The sequence below is a fragment of the Hemitrygon akajei genome, chromosome 8 (assembly GCF_048418815.1).
Source record: "Hemitrygon akajei chromosome 8, sHemAka1.3, whole genome shotgun sequence".
Taxonomy (NCBI): domain Eukaryota; kingdom Metazoa; phylum Chordata; class Chondrichthyes; order Myliobatiformes; family Dasyatidae; genus Hemitrygon; species Hemitrygon akajei.
The window spans coordinates 144,381,356-144,407,343 of NC_133131.1; the positions used below are offsets into that span (position 1 = coordinate 144,381,356).

The window sequence follows — 25,988 nt, forward strand, 5'->3', positions numbered from 1 at the left end:
TGTGACAATAATAAACTAATTTACCAATTTTTCTTCAATACAGTGGATTCCAATTAATTGGGACACATCAGGACTGGTACATTTTGGCCCAGTTAGGCAGCTGCCCCAATTAGTGAAGGTTTCATGGAAGTAGTTTAAAAAGTATTAAAAAAAAGACAACCTACTGTTTTACTGAGTAATAGGCTATATACTTAAATTAAACACATAACCAAACAGAACACTGCCGATACTACTACAATACTTTCAAACTGTATTAATTCCGAATAGTTATTGACTGAGGAATTCATCCAGTATACACGGTGTTCCTTTGATTGCCGATAAATGAACAAAGTCTGTGCAGGCACCCAATCTGCCTTCATACAATGCTTTTGATGATTCCAAATCTTCACTTTCATTGTAGCATTCCAGATGATTGTTTATACCTTCAAATTCTTCATATTTCCTAACTTGAAGTAGTGAAATCATTTCATTTTCACTCCCAGCCATTTCTGGCACCTCCAAGCCGGAATTGTTTGACTGCAGTGAGCTAAACTGTTCCAAGTTGTCTTACCGCTTATTTCTTGACAACTATCAGTGACAAAAATCACTGTTTTTGAAGACAAACACATGCAACTGGCATTATTTAAATTTAAAAACTGCTCTTTCAAAACACAGTGTAGTGTCTCATGGCCACACAACTGATGTTAGTTTGGAACTGTTTGGCCACAGTCTCCTGTCTCAATTAAGCGGTATAGTGCTCCATATAAATTAAGGGAATTCTGGTTATTTCCTCAATTAGTTTTGTTCTTTCAAAGTTTTCCCCAAAAAAAGCTGCCTGATTAACTGTTGGCCCAATTATCCAGATTTATACTTACATCGATATTGTCATTTAAGGCCCTGACAATACTTGCAAAGAGCAATAAAAACTGCTTTATTTCAGAGCATCTATAAACAAACATTTCAAGGGAACATAACTCAAAAGAACATGAAAAGTACAGCAACAAGATGGGACTTTCAGATCACATTGTCCATGCCACCAGAAGCCAATTGAAATGCATATCTGCCTGCAGGTATTCTATGTCTATTCCTTCATATACCCAAGTGTTACATAAATAATGAAGATATCTGGCTGAAAGACATATGATTTATCATGGAAATCCATTTGATTGTTCTGTCTGGGGATTGCGATGTTCACATACTTCAATTCGGTTTGGCCACTTTTAGAGAAGCATGGCTCCACCACCTGGCACTGGATATATTTCTAATTGTGCCAACTTGAAATGTTCTGTAAACATGGTGCTCAAAAAAATTAGTAAATTTTTAGTAAATTGGGATGTTATCTTTATATGTATCAAGGTACAGTGAAAAACTTGCCTTGTTAACCATCCATACAGATTACTTCATTCTAACAGTGCATTGAAAACAGTAACAGAATGCAGAATAAAGTTTTACTGTTACCAAAAATGTGCAGAAGACAAGAGAGAAGGTCCTGGATGGGTTAATTGTGTTGGCTGCACTACTGGGGCAGCAAGAAGTGCCAACACAGACCATGGAGGGGAGGCTGCTCTCCATGATAGAAAAGATTTAGACCTGAAACATGAAAGACTCAAGTGACTGAGTACTTGAACAGTTAAGCAGGTGCAGATATATTACGACAAATGGAGGATTTTAAGAGTTAAAAACAATGAGAAGGACATTCTCCTCCCAGATACAATTATAAAAAGAATGCCTGCTTATAGGAAGGTAAAGTTATAAAGAGTGAAATTTGCAAAAAATGTAGTGGGAGATGATCTGATCTGAGAGGATGATGACACTGTTGATACAGACTTACATGGAACACTGAGCCTAATTTTTTTTTGCTTCACTTTATCATCTTCCTCTCCATCTGCAAACTATCGAAAAGTTAGATCATCAAATTGACATTCAACTGCATTCTGAAACGGCCAAAAGGCAATCAGGTATGCACAATGGATGCCAGTTTTAGCTAATGACAGATGCATGAGAATAAATACACTCAGCAATAATCCCTTTTCCCTCACCAGAACTAACTCTGCCATTTTTGAGAACTTCAGGTTCCACATTATCACTGTGCTGATTTTGCAACACTGATATCATCCTTATAAACACATCACATCTTGTGCATTTCCTCTAAAATAAATCCTATATATAGTATGGTGATCAGAACTGTACGCATAATACTCCAATTACAGTCCAGCAAAGGTCTAGAAAGATTTGAGATGAACTGTCTCTGGTTATGTTCATTTACTACTTGGCCTTATCCACTTCTTTGGGATGATTGTGCCCAAATCTTTATGCAAAATGTGAGTACAAGAGTGGGATGTCATGTTGCAACTGGATGTTATAAGGGCATTTGAAACTGCACTTAGAGTACTGAATGCAGCTCTAGATGAAGGATGGAAAGGGAGCAGAAAAGATTCACATGGACATTATTGAGACTGCAGAGTTACAAGGAAAGACTCGATTGACTGACTGAGGCTTTTTTCCGTGGACTGTAGCCTGAGGGGTGATCTCACAGAAATGTATAAAATCAGGAAAAGGTCATTTCCCTGGAGCAAGGGAGCCAAAGGGGACCTGAGAAGCAACATTTTCCATACAAGAGGGGCGGTGGCTATATGGAGTGAGCTGCCTGAGGAAATGGTAGAGATGGGTTCAATTAGTATTTAGAAGACAGTTAGATACGTTTGTCAATAGGCCAGTTGGATTTGGGGCAAACACAGATTCACTTAGATCAGCAACTTGGTCGGCATGAATGAGTCGACCTGAACAGCCTACTTCTAAAATTATATCATTCTACGGCACTCACTCTAAATCACTCTACATCTTGGTTCTTTTCCAAACACATTACCTCTTTAACTGCTCTATCAAAATCTGACAGCTCACACTTACCAATGTTCATCAAACTGTATAGCACAGAAATGGGCTCCTTCAGCCCACTTCATCCATGCTGACAATGATGCCTGTCAATGCTAATCCCATTTGCCCACATTAGGTCCATATCCATCTAAGCCAGGGTTAACATCGGTGTCCATGCCATAAAAGAGGTTGGGAAACCCCTGCTCTAAGCCTTTCACATCCAGACACATGTCCAAATTCCTCTTGAGCACTGTAATCGTATATACCTCAGCTGGTTCCAGACATCCACCACCTGCTGTATGAAAAACTTACCTCTCAGATCTTCAAAACCTTTCAATCATACTGTCAACATTCTCATCCAAGTCATTTATACATGTATAATCAACCAAGGTCTCAAAAACCCAACCTTCTCCTCATCCTGTCAGCATGTCTTGGTGTCAAGAAGCACTGTGCCTTGTAGCTGAGTAAACATCTACACTACTCTCTACCTCCTTGGCTTTGTGTAGTGAGACTCATTTGTCTATAGAGTGGCACTTGACAACATACTGGGGAACTAGGGGAGAGAGCATGGGATTTGGGAAGCAATGACTTATTGAGCTAATGTTAGAACTGAAATCACCATTGATAATGTATCATAGTGCACTGGGAAACAAAGGAATTAAAAGATCCTTGAGGGACAGCATAAGCAAGCAATTATTGAAGCTTATTGAAGCTTGTTTTTTCTCAAATGATATCAACTGCAAACAGTCTGAGGCTCAATTTTCACCATAAGCCCACAATACCACTCAAAATCCACCCCTCTGAAAAGTTCCAATCCCTAACTAGGTGGGATTGATGCTTCAGATAAAATATGGTATGAATCCATCACATATCCTGACATTTAAAATAAATCCAGGATAGAAATAAATTAACAGAGCAGTTGACAGCTTGAAAATTCTCAAGCAAATATACTTCACAGGCAAAGCAATTGTAACAGCTATGAGTATGATGAACAAATTTGGTTTTTTGATACCTCACTCCAGAAAGAGAAAAAAAAACTATTAAAGCATCTCCAAGTAACAATCAATCTTGAGTCAAAAAATGTTATTATTCGGTTTCAATTGCCAACACTATTATGAGCAAGTTCAAAGATTTGAAAGCCCACATTCATACAATACTGTACCTTACATGACACAATGCTCCTTCAACTACTTATAACGAGCATCCACAAATTAAATGAGAAGCTGAAAACAAAAAGAAGTCTGCCTGGAAACAAACCTCTGGGAAAGGCTTGAAATGTTGTTTCTTACCACAAGGTGTCTCGATTCTATTGACACTGTTCGGCTTTGTTGAGAGAGAGTCAAACTGAAATTTTAACCCAGCCTGCTTCACTCCATAGATGCTGCCACTGATATGGAGAGCTCCATCCTAAACGTGTTTCTGTTTTGACTCACACTTAAGTGTTCTATCCTCATTTTCTCAATCTTCCCAAATTATAAAGGCCACTGACGGTAGAATTCCCCTTCACAGGCGAGATGCAGAATAGAGTGCATCACAGGAATTGAAAGACAATCACATTAATATATTTTCAATTCACTCCAGTGTACTTCAAATAAACACCAACAGATTAAACACCTCACTGCAGACAAAACCAAGTGAACAGCACTTCAGGATGAATCTGACCACTGAGCATAACCCCAGGTTCCAGGACACATCTCCCAAGTCTGGCAAGCCAACTTGAAAAAATGAGCTTCAGTTGTCAGACTGATTTGCAACGAACCTGTTTTTTTTTTGGGAAAAAAACATTCTTCAAAGTAATCACATGCTTCTGGAATTTTCCACATTCATAATGCTGCCTAAAGCTTTTAACATGCACCACAGTGGCAAACTATGAATGCAAAGCATTGGTTTGTTACTCACTCGGTCCTTATCATCAGCAACATCAGAGAGGATGTCATCAAGATCCAAAATGCCACCATCACTGTGCTCCAGGCGATGTACTTGTACCCAGTAACCTGGATCCTGAAAGAGATGGGAAGAAAAACATCAGTGGCAGCAGTTGCAGCTCCAATAGCTTATCAGTGCACTGAAATTCTTTTGCCCAAAAAAAGATCAGATTAAAATAACAGGAGGCTCTCTATTTCAGAGGGAAATCTTATCAGAAAACTACTTGCTGTGAGCTGCCCTAACACAACTTTACTAAGTCTTGGTTATCATTGAGGAGAGATCAACTGCATTTCTGAAAGATCAAGGGTAAGCTGACTTCTTCAAGGTATGCATCAGACAAATAAAAGCAAACATCGCTGCCCTATATAAAGCTACCAGTGCTGAAACATCAAATAGAGTGGAAAGAGGCTAAAATTAACAAGTACTTGGCATCAGTAAATAAAATGCCATGGACATAAACTGAAAGGATTCAAAGATAATAAAATAAAATCACACTGAAATATATTCATGTTGTGTATGACCATACAGGGGTGTCAAACTCATTTTAGGTCACGGGCCGGATTGAGCAAAATGCAGCTTCATGCGGGCCGGATCAGTCGGACGCGTGCGAACGCAGCTTTCGTTGCCTCCGTTTTTTCAGCCTGCTCTCATGTGTCTCAGTCTCTGCTATAACTACAAAGTGTTTCACTTTACAAATTCCGTTTCTTATGAAGAAGACTGCTGAGCAAGACTGCCGAATAAACACTAAAAACCCTGAAAACCTGGTACCTGAATAAACTCAGCATTAGCCATATCATACGCCATAGGCGCTTCGATTACTGGGGCCAGCTTTAACAGTAATTAGATATTATCTCGCGGGCCAAAGATAATTCCACCGCGGGCCTTGAGTTTGACATATATGCCATACAATATGCATATTTCATGTGCATCATTAATTTCAATTGTCCCTGCGGAAATAAACTAATCTATTTACAAGTGTTCATGTCAATTTTGTTTCTGATGCTGGAATCAATTTAACACAAGATTGTAAGACCAAATTGTTCCACCATGAATTAAGGTCTAAATTGACTCATACTTTGGCTTGAAGTAAATATTAAATATTGGTGATTCTATTCAGCAGCGTAAATGAGATTGATTTATCAGGGAAGTTTTTTTTATTTGTTTGCCAGTCAATAGAATACTCAACAATAAAGCCACTGTGTCCAAGGAGGAAATTTCAAACACAGCAAACACAAATTAACCCTCACACCAATTGTGGGAAGTGAAGCTTTAAACCAAAATCAAAATGGAGGGCAATGACACACAGTTTGTGTACTCAAGCCATTGACGTCTGTTCTCCAACCCTGGGTTCCATGACCCTACTGGGCAGGGACATAAAAAAGGAATAAAATAGCCAGAGGTTTGCATTTTGAATCACAAGTGCACTAACAGGTTTTCACAATCAATTTCCCACCACCTTGCCTGGGTTAATGGTGGGCACACAGACGGGGGCCGTTGCAATACTTCAGTTTGACTATTCAGGCAAACAGCAGTTCTCAAGAATAGGGGTTCCCAATCCATTTTATGCCATGGAGCCTTTCACTGAGAGGTCAATGGCCCCCAGGTTGGGAACCCCTGCTCTAGACCCTGGCGCCCTTAAATTTATCTGCAAGAAAAACATTTGATGTTTTATACACTACAAATATTTTATTTTCTCACCACTCCCAAAATTTACTGTGAGTGCTGAGATCATTTCCATTTTTCACCTGGCAGCAGAATAACCGATTAAAAAACAGAAACCACCACTTAAATATCAACTATACTTGCGTACTCAGAGAATAGGAAAGCTAATGAGGTCATAATTTTGTTTGAATCACTGTACAGAGCTCTTACCTTATTTTTCAATCTAAATATTTTCCTTATTTCCAGAAAACCGGATTTGATCAGGGACCTCAAGGTAAAGGAACCATTAGGAGGTAGTGACCATAATATGATATGTTTTAACCTACAATTTGAGAAGGAGAAGGGAAAATCAAATGTGTCAGTAATACAGTTGAACAAAGGGAACTATGGAGCTGGCCAAAGTTCAATGGAACAATACCCTAGCAGGGAAGACAGTGGATCAACAATGGCAGGTATTTCTGGGAATAATGCAGAAGGTGCAAGATCGGTTCATTCCAAAAAGGAAGAAAGATCCTAAGGGGAGTAAGGGGCAGCCGTGGCTGACGAGGGAAGTAAAGGGCAGTATAAAAATAAAAGAGAAGAAGTATAACATAGCAAAGATGAGCGGGAAACCGGAGGACTGGGAAGCTTTTAAAGAGCCATAGACGATAACAAAAAAGGCAAGGATGAACTGAAGGAAATTTATATTAGGTAAGAAACGGTGTTGGATAGACTGTTGAGTCTGAAGGCTGGTAAGTCCCCGGGACCTGATGGTCTGCATCCCAGGGTACTTAAAGAGGTGGCTCTAGAAATCGTGGACGCATTGGTAATCATTTTCCAATGTTCTATAGATTCAGGAACAGTTCCAGCTGATTGGAGGGTGGCTAATGTTGTCCCACTTTTCAAGAAAGGAGGGAGAGAGAAAACAGGGAATTATAGACCAGTTAGCCTGACGTCAGTGGTGGGAAAGATGCTGGAGTCAATTATAAAAGAGAAAATTACGACACATTTGAATAGCAGTAGAAGGATCAATCCAAGTCAGCATGGATTTATGAAGGGAAAATCATGCTTGACTAATCTTCTGGAGTTTTTTGAGGATGTAACTATGAAAATGGACAAGGGAGAGCCAGTGGATGTAGTGTACCTGGACTTCCAGAAAGCTTTTGATAAGGTCCCACATAGGAGATTAGTGGGCAAAATTAGGGCACATGGTATTGGGGGCAGAGTACTGACATGGATTGAAAATTGGCTGGCTGGCTGACAGGAAACAAAGAGTAGCGATTAACGGGTCCCTTTCGGAATGGCAGGCTGTGACCAGTTGGGTACCGCAAGGTTTGGTGCTGGGACCGCAGCTGTTTACAATAAACATTAATGATTTAGATGAAGGGATTAAAAGTAACATTAGCAAATTTGCTGATGACACAAAGCTGGGTGGCAGTGTGAAATGTTAGGAGGATGTTATGAGAATGCAGGGTGACTTGGACAGGTTGGGTGAGTGGGCAAATGTATAGCAGATGCAGTTTAATGTGGATAAATGTGAGGTTATCCACTTTGGGGCAAGAAGAGGAAGGCAGATTACTATCTAAATGGAGTCAAGTTAGGAAAAGGGGAAGTACAAAGAGATCTAGGTGTTCTTGTACATCAGTCAATGAAAGCAAGCATGCAGGTACAGCAGGCAGTGAAGAAAGCTAATGGCATGCTGGCTTTTATAACAAGAGGAATTGAGTATAGGAGTAAAGAGGTCCTTCTGCAGCTGTACAGGGTCCTGGTGCGACCTCACCTGGAATATTGTGTGCAGTTTTGGTCTCCAAGTTTGAGGAAGGACATTCTTGCTATTGAGGGAGTGCAGCATAGGTTCACAAGGTTAATTCCCGGAATGGCGGGACTGTCATATGTTGAAAGATTGGAGCGACTGGGCTTGTATACACTGGAATTTAGAAGGATGAGAGGGGATCTGATTGAAACATATAAGATTATTAAGGGATTGGACACGCTGGAGGTAGGAAGCATGTTCCCGCTGATGGGTGAGTCCAGAACTAGAGGCCACAGTTTAAGAATAAGGGGTAGGCCATTTAGAACAGAGATGCGGAAAAACTTTTTCACCCAGAGAGTGGTGGATATGTGGAATGCTCTGCCCCAGAAGGCAGTGGAGGCCAAGTCTCTGGATGCATTCAAGAGAGAGTTAGATCGAGCTCTTATAGATAGCGGGGTCGAGGGATATGGGGAGAGGGCAGGAATGGGGTACTGATTGCGTATGATCAGCCATGATCACAGTGAATGGCAGTGCTGGCTAGAAGGGCCAAATGGCCTACTCTTGCACCTACTGTCTATTGTCTAAAACACAAGTTTCAAATGAAAGCTGTACTCAGGATACCATAACACAGATACCACTTTAAAATGCACCACATGCAGAATGACATTTAACCTAATTATACCATACCCGACCCATTCTATTGGCCTTGCTCAAATAAACAGTCGCCCGGATTAACCAATAGTCCAACAAACGGAATCCAGTTTTTCTGTACACATTCAATAATGCAGTACAAGTTTTCAAACCAAAGTATAAGAATATTGACAAGAATGCCAAATCTAAACATAACTCCAGCAATTGAAAAGATGCAAGAATCTCACCATCACAACCATTTTGTGATGATATTTTCCCTCAACAAAACATATTTGCAGCACAGTAAATAAACAGAGTTGTCTGTCAATAAAATCGGTAATGAATTGCCATTAAAAACATGAAATTTTAGTACAGCTGTTTTTGTTTTCATGAGGAACAATAAAAACTGTCAGCAACTGCAGGCTAGCTAAAGCTATTCAATTCTTTAGGAATGGACGTCAGACACATATCAGTGTAGTTCAGTAAGCAACCAAATCTGAGGATTTTAGGCATTTACATGTCTTCTTTACTTTTATCTCCATCTTTCCAATACAAATCATATGGATACAACATAAAAATACCAGTCACTTCCTTTTCATGATTTGTCCTTATCAAATTTGTTTTTTGTAAAGAAAATTCATGCTGAGTTTACAAAGGATTCTTCATTACACCACCATGAAATAGATCTCAAATATGGACTCTTGACCTCACACCCTACCTTGTGATGTTGCACCTTATTGTTCACCTGCACTGCACTTTCACTGTAGCTGTTACACTCTACTCTGTATTGTTATTGTTCTTCCTTGTTCTATCTGAATGCACTGTGCAATGGTCTGAATTACATGAACAGTATGAAACACAAGCTTATCACGGTCCTCGACAAATCAATTACCACCGTTAAAGAAAAAACTTACCCTACATAGCCCCTATAAACTTACCCCCTCACACCTTAAATTGAAGTCTTCTTCTCACATTTCTACTCTGGGAAAAAGATACTGACTGTGTACCCAAGATATGCCTCTCATAAATTCATCAACTTCTTTCAGATCTCCTCTCAGCCTCTGACTCTCCAGAGGAAATAAGTCATTTCTTTAACCTCAGTTCATGGCTCATACATTCTAGTTTATTTATTTATTGAGATACAGTGTGGAAAAAGCTCTTGGGGCCCTTCGAGCTGCAATGCCCAGCAACACCTAATTTAATCCTAGCCTCATCACGGGACAATTTACAATGACCAATTAACCTATGAACTGGTACATCATTGGACTGTGGGAGGAAGTTACACCACCTGGAAGACACATAAGCGGTCATGGGGAGAATGTACAAACTCTTTAAAAACTAATCCAAGCATCATCCTGCTAAATCTGTCTTGCACCCAAAGCCTCCACTTCCCTTCTTGTAATGGGGCAGCCAGAATTATACATAATACTCCAAGTACAGCCTAACCAAACCAATGCAGGGCTGATGGACCATGGGGAAATAGTAGGATCTCTTTTCCTGAAGTGTATCAATGAACCAGTCACTTATTTTTTAAAATGTCAACAATGCAAACCTCAGTACATATTTATTACCTTTGCTGCAAGCTTACATGTTGCCAGATTTACTGAATAAGACAGACATTTAAACACGGACTCTGGGTTAAATCCTTAGCACACTGTTACTGCACTCAGTTCCATAAGACACGGGAACAGAAATAGAACACTTGGCCCATGCAGTCTGCTCCGTCATTCCATCATGGCTGATTTATTATCACTTCAACCCCATCCTCCTGTCTTCTCCCCGTAACCATTGACTCCTTACTAATCAAGAACCTATCAATCTCTGTCTTAAATACACCCAATGCCTTAGCCCCACAGCCATCTGTGGCAATGAATTCCACAGATTCACCACCCTCTGGCTAAAGAAATTCCTCTTCATATCTGTTCTAAAGAGACATCCTTGTATTCTGATGCTGTGGGATCTGTCTGAGACTTCCCTCACTCCCTCTCCACATTCACTCTATCTGGGCCTTTCAAGATTCGATAGTTCAATAAGATCTATCCCACACCCGCCCCCCCCCCTCCCAAATTCTCCTAAACTTCAGCAAGTTCAGGCCCAGAGACAAATCTGAAAATGGCTTTACATAAGTAGGAAGCTTAAACTGAATAAATTCAACCAAAATCAACTGAGTCCAGTCTCAAAGGTAAGCTCAAAATTTGCATAGAGAAAAAGGATGAAGATACAAATAAAATTATATGATATTCATGGAGATTCAGCTTAATGCTTTAAAAAATCATTACTTATCACGCCTTCAATTCTAGCTTCTAACACAAACTGAATCTAATTTCTCCACCTCTGATGCCCATGTTGCCCAAGACTGAGGCCCAAATCTCTGGAATTGTTGGCTTGGAACCCTCAACCACACCTTTTTCTTCTTTAAAGACTGCTTAAAGCTTATCTTTTTTTAACCACACAGTTTTGGCCAACTGGCCTCTGGTCACATGGTTATAGTTACTCTGTGCTCGATTTCTTTTGTTTGATATTCTGCGAATCATCTTCTGACATTTGTGCTAACTTAACATATGTCAGAATAGATTTTCCTTTGGAGTGATTGCAATGCTTGAAATATGGAGGAATGTAGACTGATGCACATGTTTACAGTAGCACATTGTTCCATGCGAATCCCACTCCTGCCCTTCTCCATTTCTGTTCAATATCATTTGTTGCCCATGATAGTCTTCTGTTTCAAATTCCAAATCAGCATCAGGATCAGATTTATTGTCAATGACTTTAGTCTTGAAATTCATTGTTTTATGGTAGCAGTACAGTGCAGGCAAAACAAATTACTGTGAACAAAGAGAACACGAATAAATAGTTCAAAAGAGGAATGTAAAGTGGTGTTCACAGACTGTTCAGAATTCTGATGGCAGAGGGGAAGAAGCTATTCCTAAAATGCTGGGTGTGAGATCTCAGCCTTCTGTTCTTTCTCTTTGACAGTAGAAATGTGAAGAGGGCATGACCTTTTTTGAGTACCAAATGATGGATGCTGCCTTCTTGTGGCACTGCCTATTGAAGGTGTCCTGGATTGTGGGGGGGGGGGGGGGGGGGGGGGGGGGAGATGAGAGGGGCTTAAGCCCTTGATGGAGCTGGCTGAGTCTGCAACCTTATGAACCCTCTTATGATCCTGCGCCCCACCAAGAGTTGATGCAACTAGTCCAGAATGCACTCTACAGTTCATTGAGAGATACTTGGTGACATATCAAATCTCCTCAAAATCCGAATAGTCTTAACTCCTCCTATTTTGCAGACTCTGCTTCAGCAGTCGTCTAAAATTTAAAAACCTGTTAATGTCACAGATCCAAGGTACTTCACTGAGAAATAAGAAAGACAAAAAGCCATTTGGTACAAATTACACAAAAAGAGCAATGGGTAGAACAAAGGTCACATCTGTACAAGGGTAAAAATACCTGATAACTATTACATGGACAATTAAACTCCTCTGTTTGTATGAGTTGTTAATGGTATGAAATCTTGCTAATGCAAAAACTGGCCTACTGGGATGTGTTGAACAGGCCCAAATATATTTACAAAAGAAAAGAATAAACACAAGAGATTCTGCATATGCTGGAAATCTAGAGCAACATACAGAAAATAACACATATAACAAGGGGAGTTGAGTATGGGAGCAAAGAGGTCCTTCTGCAGTTATACAGGGCCCTGGTGAGACCACAACCGGAGTATTATTTTCAGTTTTGGTCTCCAAATTTGAGGAAGGACATTCTTGCTATTGAGGGAGTGCAGTGTAGGTTCACGAGGTTAATTCCCGGGATGGTGAGACTGTCACATGTTGAAAGATTGGAGCGACTGGGCTTGTATACACTGGAATTTAGAAGGATGAGAAGGGATCTAATTGAAACATATAAGAGTATTAAGGGATTGGACACACTAGAGGCAGGAAACATGTTCCCAATGTTGGGGGAGTCCAGAACCAGAGGCCACAGTTTAAGAATAAGGGGTAGGCCATTTAGCACGGAGTTGAAAGAAAAAATATTTCATCCAGAGAGTTATGGATCTGTGGAATGCTCTGCCTCAGAAGGCAGTGGAGGCCAATTCTCTGGATGCTTTCAAGAAAGAGTTAGATAGAGCTCTTAAAGATAGCGGAGTCAAGGGATATGGAGAGAAGGCAGGAACAGGGGTACTGACTGTGGATGATCAGCCACAATCACTGTGAATGGTGGTGCTGGCTCAAAGGGCTGAATGGCCTACTCCTGCACCTATTGTCTATACAATGCTGGAGAGACTCGGCCAGTCAGGCAGCATCTACAGAGAAGATGCAAGCACAAATGGCCAGTTCTGATACAAACACAAAGAGCAAATTACCTGAAAATGGAGAATTCAATGCTAAATCTTACTGATTGCAGTGTGTCCAGACCGAGCTTGCACTGGCCTTACTGTAACAGTCCAGAGGTCTGCATACAGAAATCACTCTGTCGAGTGATACTGGATTGGAAAATTAAAATGGCAGGCAAATAGAAGGACTGCCACACGTCCTGAGGTGCTCTGTGAAGCAATCATCCAATGTAGAGGAGACAACATTGTGAACATCAAATACAGTACATTCAATTGGAAGAAGTGCAAGTCAGTCACTGCTTCACCTGGAATGATTACTTAGGTCCCCTGAGAGTGTGAAAGGAAGAGCTGAATGGATAGGTGCCGTGGGGACTGGGAAGGGTAGGTGGAGACTGAAGAGCACATCAGTAATTAAGTGAGTCGTCCCACAGAAAAGCAGAAGGGAGAGGAGGGGGAAATGTGACTGGTGGTGGGATTTCTCCTCCTGACTCATTTTACTGTAAAATAAAAAATTAGCCTTTGTTATAGTTCTTTAGCTTAATAAGTTGCTTGCAGGTACAAATTGATATTGACAAAGTTAAGTTAGTGCCTTTCAAGAGGATGGATCACATGAGTAACTCTATACACAAATGGTACCTGGTCGCTATAACTCACTGACAGGTGCTTCGTAAAGCTGGCATTCACTTCATCTTGCGATCACAGTTTGTTCACAAGTCAGCTTTCCAAATTTCAAAGCTGTCACTACGTTTGGCAAGAGATTCACATATTTTAAAATCTTATCACATCAAATTACTTTGCCTGCAAATGTGGAATACATCACTGAAAATCTTAACAGCTGGCATCAAACAAGTGCCAAGGAACTGCAGCTAAACCCAGGTACTCACGGGTGGTCTGATTAAACTTTCACAAGCTCCAGGCCAGATTCAAGGAAACATTTTAACAGTAGCAAAATTTTCTAGTCAGATTACCTAATCTAGCAACAGTCCACATTCACCACATAAAACTATATTACCTTCACAGGTCAAGAAAATCTCATTAAACATTTTCAGCAGAATTGTTTACCATCTAGTAAGCCTGAGTGGGCTTCCATTTAACTATTCTGCACTCAGGTGATCATCAGTGTTCCCCCCCCCCCCCCCCCACAGAATACTTACTTTGATCTCATTTATCAGCGCAAAGTATGTTGTTCTTTTCTCTTTCATCATCATCATCACCACACGTGGTCAGTCAGACTTCACAACACACACACACACACACACACACACACACACACACACACACACACACACACACACACACACACACACACACACACACAAACAAAATGGAATTTTCACTACTGAAGTGTGTACAGAGATTACCCAGAAGAGAGACTTCAGTGGGATTTAGGAGCAGATTTTTAAAAAATTTCAACTTGAATAAATTAAAGCAAGACAAGCGTCATCTTGTTTCAAAACCAAATTGCAAAGATAGCAGTGTGGCAATTAAGGACACCGCCTCGAAATTACATTCAAAAACACAAAAAATGCCGGAGATATGCAAGGTGTGGGGATAAGTCTTGATATGACCATAATTATTTCAACATTTACAACATCTGCAGACTTTTTTTGTTTTACATATAGTTTATTTGAGACATTAAAAATAACTAGCTGCGGGGACAGTATTAAAATAGGTTAATAAAATAACACTCATTTCAAGTTAATGGTCCATATTATAAACACACACTCCACTACTGCAGCACTGGTCTCTCGCAGAAGCCCAGTTGGGCAGATACAAGTTTCTTTAATCGAAGAGAATCGAGGCCCTCTGTTAGTCGGGGTCGACCACAGATATTACATCCCAGCTGTGTGAGTGATACGCACGCCAGGTCAGTACCATATGGACAGCAAGCTGTTGCCCATGCAACAGGCTCCCCCTCTCTACACAACTCATAAATCCAAAGGAATGGCAGAGACACTCTTCTCACTTCTACCATCAGGCAGGAGGCAACCGCCTAAGGTCTCATACCACCAGGCTCAGGAGCAGTTATTTGCCTACAATTATTAGACGCCTGAACCAGTGTGGATAACTTCATTCACTATTGCTCTGAATTGACCCTAAGACCAACACACTCACTTTCAAAGACTCTTTACAACTCGTGCTCACAGCATTATTTTTATTTACACAGTTAACCTTCTTTTGCACATCGGTTGTTCGTCAGTTTTTAATGTATCTTTTTCCATAAAATGCTATGGTAATTTTTTTCCTGTAAATGTCTGCAACGAAATGAATCTCTTGGTGGTATCTGGCAACATATATGCACATCGATGATAAAATTTTCAGATATATGGGTGCCCATTACAGGAATACAAGAAATAGGATCTCGAGTAGGCCATGTGGCCCGTCAAGTCAGCTCCACCATTCACTCAGATTATGGCTGAATTGGCCATGGACTCAACTCCAGCTATCTGCATTTTTCCTATAACCCTAATTCTCCAGCTATGCAAAAATTCAAATGTGTCTTAAAATTTCAGATTCACTAATCTGGGAAAAGCAGTTTCTCCTCATCTCCATTCTAAATTTATTCCTCCAGATCTTGAAGTTATGCCCCCTTGTTCTAGTCTCACTTTCCTGCCTCCATCTTATCTATTGGTTTGAGAAATTTTTATGTTTCAATAAGACCCCCTCCCTCATTCTCCTGAATTCCAGCAGGTAAAGTCCCAGCTGACTTAATCTCGCCTCACAGGTTGATAACCTTATCATTGGAATCACCCTGGTGAACCACCTCTGCACTGCCTCCAAAGATAGTCTCAAGTAAGGTGTGACCTCACCAGTACCCTGTTCAGTTGCAGCATAGCCTCTCTGCTCTTAAGTTTAATTCCTCCAGCAAAGAAGGCCAACATTCCATTTGCCTTCTTGATGACCTGTTGAACCTGCAAACCAACCTTTTGCAACTCATTCAGAAGTAGTCCCAAGTCCCTCTGCACAACAGCATGCTGCAACCTTTCACCATTAAAATCATAATCTGATTAACTTCTCATTTCAAATGGATGGCCTTGCATTTACCATCTGCCAGACCACTGCCCATTCATTTAACCTATCCATTTGTCTCAGCAGACTCTCCATATTCTCTGCCTTCCCACTCAATTGAGTGTCATCAGCAGTTAGATATTGTACACTTGGTCCCCTCTTCCAAATCACAAATTTATATTGTGAACAGTTATAGGTCCAGTACCAAGCCCTGCCTTCATCTCCTCTACCTGAATACTGAGTGCCAAGCAGAAAACACTGTTTTATCCCAACTCTCTGCCTTCTATTAATCAATCCCCTGTCAATGCAAACAGATTACCCCCAACTCCATGGAACCTTATATTATGGATAGGTCTTCTATACAGCACCTTATCAAATGCCTTCTGGAAATCCAAGCATACAACATACATTTGTTCCCCTCTAAACACAGCACTCAATATTCCTCAAGGAACTCCAATAAGTTTGTCAAACAGGATCCAGAATCTACACTGAGTCTTTCAAAAACACTTATACCTTAACTCATACCATAAGATCCTGTTCAAATGCCAGCATTGTGCACACTAATTTGCACTGGCTCATACTTATCCTGATGCACAATTTCAATGTCATTTCTCAAACCCTGTAGGGTCAGCCCCCTGTATCAGCTGGCAGTAATGTTATCTCCAAACTGCATGTAAGCCATGGGTTATTATGTGACAACAAGAGAGGAGGTGGAAGAGAGGGGTGCTGACAGGAGCAAGGAGCTGTTGGTGAGGAAGAGGGAGTGGGCAGAGGGTTTTTGCCTGACCTGCTTGGGGAGCGGGTGCCCTAGAACACCAAATTACCTTGTATATACCTGCAAGTTGGGGTAGGGTGCCAGGTGAATTGGTCTTTATTGTGGGGATCTATAGTGAAGGATGTATGGGGGATGGTGTAGGTGAGTACAAAGAGAACATAACCCCCCCCCCCGCCTTGTTTTCAGGCACATGACAATTTGTTGTAGCATCTTTATTAGATGATACACAGGCTGATTGCTTCATTGAACAGTTTATTGACGATACTTGACAATACACTATTGCTTTGGCAGGCGACTCAGTTTGACACCAAATTAGGCTAATTTCCAATTGCATCCGTCAAATTACTAGAACAGGAAGAGGATTGAGGAAGTGACTGCAAAACCTAAGCTATACAAGTACTGCAGAATACTGCTATTATTTTGTACAACGACGAGTGTCACATTTGAAACAGTGGCTCTTAAGGCAAAAGCGGAATCCACAAAATATCAGTCTAAATCCGTAAGCATAATTGCATTCACACCAGCTGAATTTTAAACAATGAAGGCTGAAAAGAAGTCATAAAAACATTTAAAGCAACAGATGATCAATCTAGCTGATTGAGATGTACCGCAATACAGAAGACTGGCTCATTATTGTTTGCTGCTATGGAAATGATCATCTTTGGATGGTTCTTCCTTGTCACAATTTACCGAAGTACACTGCACACACAGATTAGCATGCAAGTCTGACCAAACTGTGGAATGATGCACAAAGCTGAGGCAGTGTAGCATTCGAATTGTTCTTTTTTGTTTGTGTGCAGTTTGCATGGCGTATTTCCAGTCAGCATACTAATGAGCAGCATAGGAGGTAATTGCTAGCTTTAATTGTGTCTTTCCTCCCTAAAATCATGGCAGAATAGAAAGTCATTTTCTTCATTTCCACATACCACTGAATACTGATTACTTTATTCCTCGAAGCAGCTGGATATTTTGAATCAGTACCCATGGCCATCTGTGAGTGCTAAGGCAATAACACTTTAGATGACATCATTCCCACAAATTATCTTTCTGGTTCCATAAGTATTCAAGTTTTTTACACAACAGCACATCAAAGCTACTGGCGTCGTTCTGTAATCGACATATCAAAGACATCAACCTTTTTGGCAAATTGGGTGTCCATAGTCTGAAGACAGTACCACAGAGCCAGGAAAGGTGCCAAGGTGCAAATCCAAAGTAAATCTGGAGTTAAATCAATCAACAGAGTAAATACAGAGTAGATAAATCTACTAAGTTGTGTCACAGGGAAGATGATTATTTCCACAATAGCAAACAATAATGAGCATTCTTCTGTATTGCAATACATCTCAGTTGTGATGAAGGAATTATGATGGCAGGATGACAAACAGAAACGTGATGAATACAGTGCTAACGAGCTAATTAATAAAACCAGTCAATAGCCACATTCTTTGTTCAACAGCTCAATGACGTGCACATTTTCAACAAAACACTCCCTAGATCTGCAAATTCTTTCATAAATCAGTTAACTGAGTAAATATTGAGAAAACCAATGTCCATATTAAAATTGTTTAAGTCAAGTCAACAAATCACCTGATACCAAATTAAATCAGCAGCCCCTTACTCATTTACTTCTGAAAGGGTGCCCCATATTATATTTTAAATTTTACAAGGAATTATTGTGAAAAAGTCACAAAGGCAATGGAAGCAAGAAAGGATGTGTATAGCACAGGAAGGGAATAACAGAAAAATGCTGAAGGATCACACATTATGAATATATAGAGAATTCGTGTTACTGAGTGAAATCAGTTATTGACTCAAACCCAGTATTATAAAAAATAAGATATTTAAATAGCATTTGTTACCAACTACCATAAAGTATGCAGATTTAATAAAGAATTAGATATTAGCTAGTCTATTACTCAAGAAAGGAGCAAAGATCTAATACTCTGTGGGTACTTAATTAATAAAGCAGTGAATTATTCAAACAAAACTCCATTACTTTAAGCTGAAACCAATCAGTTCTCATACTGCAAGACACGCCTTTCCATCAGATGAACAACAGGACTTCATTTCCAACCAGAACTCACGGCAGCGACTCAACACATTCAATTTCCGCATGGTACAGTGACAGATAGGGATGCAACACAGCAATATTCCACACATAATGAAAACCAAAATTACTTGCGATAGGAATTTCTCCAAAATGCTTGAACCTTACTGACATTGCCATGAGCACCAGAGTGACAGGTGCAGTGGCTGAGAAAATTACTGGTATACTCAATGGTATTCTTGAAAAACCCAATTCTGATCAATGTCATATGGTAATTCAAAAAGAAAAACAGTCAATTCAGATTACACCAATACACTTTATTTGCCAAAAAACTTGGGATTTATTCAATAATAAATATTCTTCACTGTGACTAATGCCCTTGCCACTGCTGTTGTGTTTCATTGTCAAACACAAAAGACATCAATGATGCTGAGGGTGAAGATGGTTGACAGCTTCCGAAGTGTAAATATCACCAACAATTTGTCCTGGTGCTGACACATTAATGTCATGGTCAAGAAAGTACACTGATGCATCTGCTTCCTCAGTCAGCTAAGGAAATTCAGCATGTTCCTGATAATTCTCACCAAGTTATTAAATAATATTACACCACACAATATTTGGGATTATATTTTAGCATGCAATGACAATTAGAGTAAGCAAAGTCGTTTTGGAAGTAGGTCAATTTCAAGAGGAATATAATGCTGCATCATCTGGGGACTTGCTATTCACAATCTAGATCAATCATCAAAACAAAGGGTTGATGTGCAATACATCCAGCTTCTGCAGTAGTACAAATTTAAGTGGTAAGCAGGTTGTGTAAAAGAGACTTCAAAAAAATAGATTGGTTTATTAAATGGGAATGAACACGCAGAATGAATTTAAAGTGGAGAAAGTGAGATCATCCACCCTGAAAGCAAATAGAAAAACATGTTTTTTTTTAAAAAGGTGATGAATTTCTATGGTCAATGTTTCAGTTTAAGTTAACATAAAGGTACAGCAAGAAATACGGATGTCTTCTGTGTTAATGCATATTATTGCAAGCAGAGTAAAAGTCTGAGGATTTAAAAATTGGGCACTGGTGAGTCTGCATTTGGGATACAGAATAGCAAATATGTATGCATAATGGAATTGTTATTTAAGGAGAGATTACGTGAAGTGCGTCTCTGCTCATGAGGCAAAGAGTGACCTCATGAAAAATTACAAAATTCTTCTGTGATTTGACAATGTAAATGGATAGCTTCAAACCAGGGGTTGCTATCTGAAAACAAGCAGTCAGTCCACTCGGGGAAAAGATACGAAGAAATTCTTTCAGTGAAAGAATTCACTGAAGAGGAGATTTACCAGGATGCTGCCTGGTTTAGAGAGTATGGATTATGATCGGAGATTAAGGGAGCTAGGGCTTTACTCTTTGGAGAGAAGGAGGATGAGAGGAGACATGATAGAGTTTGTACAAGATATTAAGAGGAATAGACAGAGTGGACAGCCAGCGCCTCTTCCCCAGGGCACCACTGCTTGGTACAAGAGGACATGGCTTTAAGTTAAGGGGAGGGAAGTTCAAGGGGGATATTAGAGGAAGGTTTTCACTCAGAGAGTGGTTGGTGCGTGGAATGCAATGCCTGAGTCAGTGGTGGGGGCAGATACACTAGTTAAGTTTAAAAGACTACTAGATAGGTATATGGAGGAATTTAAGGTGGGGGGTTATATCTGAGGCAGTGTTTGAGGGTCAGCACAACATTGTGGGCCGAAGGGCCTGTAATGTGCTGTACTATTCTATGTTCTATGAAAGAATAGAGAAGATTGTTTCTGAAATCTTAGTTGCTGAGTTTATTCAGAACAGAAATCAATATATTTTTGAAGTGAATCAAAGAATATGGGGTTAGTGTAGACAGTGGCAAAGGAGCTAATAGATCATTGCCAGAGAGATTCCAGACGAGTTGCTGGTAGCTTTTGTGAAGATGAGAAGCTGAATCAATTAAGCAGAGATACCTGGGAGATGGGATTTGTTGTGACTTATTGAAAGTCAGCCACAAAGAAGCTGCTACTGGGAGTCTTTAATACACAGCAAACCTCCAGAAGAGAGAGTGTCAAAGTAAAATATATTATCAGAGTACATACATGTCACCACATACAACCCTGAGATTTATTTTCCTGCAGGCAGACTCAGCAAATCTATAGAACAGTAACTGTAAACAGGATCATTGAAAGAGCAAGAGCACAGAAAACAGCAAACTGTAAAAATGCAAATAAATACCAATAAAAAACAAGAGCATGAAATAACATGGTAGAGTCACTTAAGTGAGATCATAGGTTTGGGAATATTTCAAAGGCTGGGTAAGTGAGTGCAGCTATCCTCTTTTGTTCAAAAGCCTGAAGGTTGAGGGGCAGTAACCGTTCTTGAATCTGGTGGTGCACGGCCTGAGGCACTTGTACCTTCGACCTGATGGCAGCTGTGAGAAAAGAGCATGGCCTGGGTGGTGAGAATCTTTGATGATGAATGCTGCTTTCCTACAGCAGCATTTCATGTAGATATGCTCAATGGTTGGGAGGGATTTACCAGTTAAGTACTGGACTGAATCTACTACCTTTTGGAGGATTTTCCTCTCAAAGGCATTTGTGTTCCCATACCAGACCATAACGCAGCCAGTCAACACACCTTGCACTAAACATCTATCGAAGTTTGTCAAGGTTTTTGATACCAAATCTGTGCAGACTTCTAAGGACATAGAGGCATTGTTGTGCTTTCTTTGTAATTAAACTTATATGATAAATTACATTTATATTCTCTGTCCAGGACTATCCAAGAGAATCTCACTCTCCTACCACATGTTTTATACTTCAGTAAGAACATAGCAATGAACAATTAATTTCAGTTTCAATTGCTATAATCACCTACTTCAACATTTTAAATATGTAATTAGCTAAATTTACAGAATTGCACATTTACACTCATAGCACATCCCAACTACAGACATCTCAGCTCTCCCGGAAGTTTCGGGAGTCTCCCACATATTGATAGTGGCTCCCTGACGCTGGCAAATTATATACAATATCCCGGAAATCAATTTTTTTGAGAGGGAGAGGAAGAGGAAGAGTGAGAGCAAGCATCCTGATTGGTCTCTTCGTGCTAAGTAGACCTATCAGTTTTCTCTGTGGGCGGGCTTTACAGTCGACGTCAAAAATAATGACAGTGTTGCTCGCTGCACTGTTTGCAACAGTGACTGTTCTATTGCCCATGGTGGGTTAAAATGTAAAAGACATGTTGAGGTGAGTTTGACAGGTGTCATTCGCTCATTAGCATAACTAACGTTATTTAAACTAGCTGGCTAAGCTGCTAAGGAACTACTCTATTGATGTCCTACGTGATGAGGCCAAACTCCCTGTAGACTTGCTTAAAGTTGTAATAGAATAAAAACGACTCCATGATAATATAAGTACATATTTTAATGTCACATTTTCTGCATATACACAACTTGGTTTACAAATTAGACAAAATCAATAAACAAAGCATTACGTACATCCTTGGAGGTCGACCAGGGGCGGGTAGAGATGAGGTTGCAGGGGGGCAGGGGTGCTACCTCCCTGAAATGAGATTTTGCAGGGTGGGATGTCTGTATATTCAATATTGGCGTCTGTCCCAAAAGTGTGACTACAAACTTCCAAACCATAAAATATGCCCTTTTTGTTCCAGTGTTGAGGGATGGCCCCATGTGTATACAAGTAACCAGAAGATTAAGTGACAAAACAGATTAGTCCTGAACTGTGCATTAACTGGCAGGGATAGGCCTTTAACAATGTGCTAAAAGTAGGAACATCATCTTCCCCAATGTAATTTTAATGGGACAAAAATCAATATATCCCACACCCACTTGGAATCAGTTGGAAGTTAAATTGGGTACAGGATTTATTTCCTTAAGACTGCTTCTCATTTTAATTAATCCATAATTAAAGTTAAGCTTTAATTGTCACATGTACATCGAAACATACAGTGAAATGCATCATTTTGCATCAACCACCATCACAGTCGAGGTCGCCCGCGAGTATAGCATGCTTCCAGTGCCAGCGGAGCACAGCTGACCAACACTTTTTCTTGTACATCTTGGGAATGTGAGAGGAAACCCACTTGGTCATGTGAAGAACACACAAACTTTTACAGACAGCAACAGACTTGATCCTGGATTGCTGTCGTTACAGCATTACGCTAATCACTATACTGCTGTGCTACCCCAAGAAATATGGAAGGCTTTACAACTGTGTGTCATCCATGCTATCTGTAAAGTAATTACTCCAGAGTGTCCCCCAACAGGATTAATACCCTAGGGTACCCATGGGTCAGCAGGGATAAGGTGGGCTGAATGGATCATTTCCATGATCCCATGACTATCAGTCACAATCTTATTGAATGTTGGGGCAGGTACATGGGACTAAATGATCAAATGCTATTTCTATTTGTCATTTTCTTTTGTCCTATTCCCCAAACTCCTTTGTCAACTACTGTATTCAGATGAAAGACAAAACTTACACACTCCACTTTCAAGAAATTATCTTTCAAATAGCATCATTGTAGCACACAGCAAGATTCCAGGCTCCCAGTCTTCCTGCACTGCACACTGCAAACAGCTTTCCATATTCAGAATCCCTTCATGCCCTGGTCACTCCACACCTCCATATTCTCATCCAGATCCAAAGTAGCTTCCTGAATTCTCCATTCACCACAATCTATAGCTGTTGTGCAATTTATGTACAACAATCTGGAACTGCTTTCAATACCCACCATTTCCCCTCTTACAATTTCCTTCCTTAAAGCTGATGATATCACCAAATCCGCTCAAGCTTTGGCTAAATGCACACTTTATCCAATGATTCTTAAAAATTGATATCTCTGATAGGTCACCCATTGACCCGAGCTGATGTCAATAATTTGTATTGCCTTAAAAAGACAACATTTGGTGAGAAAGGATGAGGAAAACAAAAGCTAACTTAGGGGAAGGAAGCAATTAATTCAGATTCATGAAGAATCTCAACAGTAGGGCTTCATTAGTCTCAATTATTTTCCATCAACCAAACCAGATCTGCAATCCACTGAAAGGAATAACTGGAAACTTGTCAAGCAAGATTGATTGAGGGTCTGCTGGACTCGCAATTTCACATTCTAAGTACCTTCACACAGAAAGTTGCCCAGACTATAGTAATTACATTTTCATTTTTAAGGATCGTTAAACAGTTTGTGACACCTAGCATTCTCAACTTTAATGCTTCATAAAGATTCCAAATTAACTCTTTCTGTTTTATTATACAATGGATTCCAGTTAATTGGGCCATCAGTTAATTGGAGCAGACATTTGATTGGGACAACTCTTCAAGAGCAAAAACAAAATCAAGAAAATAGCTGGGATTCCCTTTGTTTATTTGGGACACCATGCCACTTCAGTGGGCAGGAGACTGTTGCCAAAGAGTTTCTAACAAGTGCCAGTCACGTGCATTTGCGTGACCATTATACACTATGACATGCTTGGAGTGATCAGTTTTTAAAAATAGTTTCAGTTGCATGTGTTTGCGTTCAGAAAGTAGCCATTTCTGTGACTGATCGTTGGCATTCAGGATTGAGGATTGAGAATTCAAGCATTCAGGATTGGAGATGCCAAAAACATCTGGGAGTGAAAATGAAAATAATTCGCTACTTCTACAAGTTAGGAATTAGGATGAAATTTGAAGGTATCGACAACCATCTTTAACGTTACAATGAAAATGTAGATTGGGAGGATACAATCACATTGTATGAAGGCACTTGATAATCTGCACGAGGTATCATTGTTCATTTACAGTCAATCAAAAGAAAACAGCAGATGAATTAATCAATAAGCTGCAAGACGTTGGCCTCAGTACCTTCTTGTGCAATTGGATCCTCTATTCCCTCACTTGCAGACCCCAATGAGTTCGGATTGGCAACAATATCTTCTCCACAATCTCCATCAGCACACGTACACCACAAGGCTGCGTGCTTAGTTCCCTGCTCTACTCGCTTTACATTTATGACTGTGAGACAAAACACAGTCCAATGCTATATTCAAGTTTGCCAACTGCATCATTGTAGGCCAAATCAAAGGTGGTGATGAATCAGCAGAGAGGAGACAGCTTGAAAATCTGGCTGAGGGATGCCATAACAACCTGTTCTCAATGCCAGCAAGACCAAGGAGCTGATTATTAACCTCAGGAGGAGGAAACCAGAGGTCGATGAGCCAGTCCTCATCAGAGGATCAGAGATGGAGAGGATTAGCAACTTTAAATTCCTCAGTGATATATTATTTCAGAGTATTGGTCCTGGGCCCAGCACACAAGTGCAATTACAAAGAAAGTATGGCAGTGCATCTACTTCCTTATGAGTTTGTGAAGATTCAGCATGACATCTAAAACTTTGACAAACTTCTATTGCTGTGTAGTGGAGAATATATTGACTTGCTGTATCATAACCCGGTATGGAAACACTTATGCCTTTGAATGGAAAATCCTACAAAAGTTGAGAGGTGACCTGATGGAGGTGTATAGTGGGTACAGAGGAGATGTCAGGGATAAGCTTTTTTTAAGCAGAGAGTGGTGAGTGTGTGGAATGGGCTACCGGCGATGGTGGTGGAGACGGATACGATAGGGTCCTTTAAGTGACTCCCGGACAGGTACATGGAGCTCAGAAAAATAGAGGGCTATATGTAACCCTCAGTAATTTCCAAGGACATTCTCGGCACAGCTTTGTGGGCCGAAGGGTCTGTATTGAGCTGTAGGTTTTCTATATTTCTATGTTGTGGATACGACTTAGTCCATCACAAGAAAAGCCCTCCCCACCATTAAGCACGTTTACACAAAACGCTGTCGCAGAAAAACAATATCCATCACCAGGGACAGCAACCGCCATCAGGAAAGTAGCACAGGAGCCCCAGGACTCTCAGCAGCAGTTCAGGAACAGTTATCATCCCTCAACCATCAAGCTCTTGAACAAAGAGGATAACTTCACTAAACTTCATTTGCTCTACCTT

General features: G+C 40.3%; 1 protein-coding gene across 5 annotated transcripts in view; it reads right to left on the bottom strand.

The window, feature by feature from the left end:
- LOC140732326 (partitioning defective 3 homolog) overlaps positions 1–25,988 on the bottom strand; it is an 838,958-nt gene that overhangs the window by 672,851 nt on the left and 140,119 nt on the right. For all 5 annotated transcript variants that reach the window (XM_073054817.1, XM_073054816.1, XM_073054819.1 and 2 more), the window contains exon 2: positions 4,753–4,854. In XM_073054817.1, the coding sequence (XP_072910918.1) occupies positions 4,753–4,854 (102 nt within the window). The remainder of the gene's footprint in view (positions 1–4,752; positions 4,855–25,988) is intronic.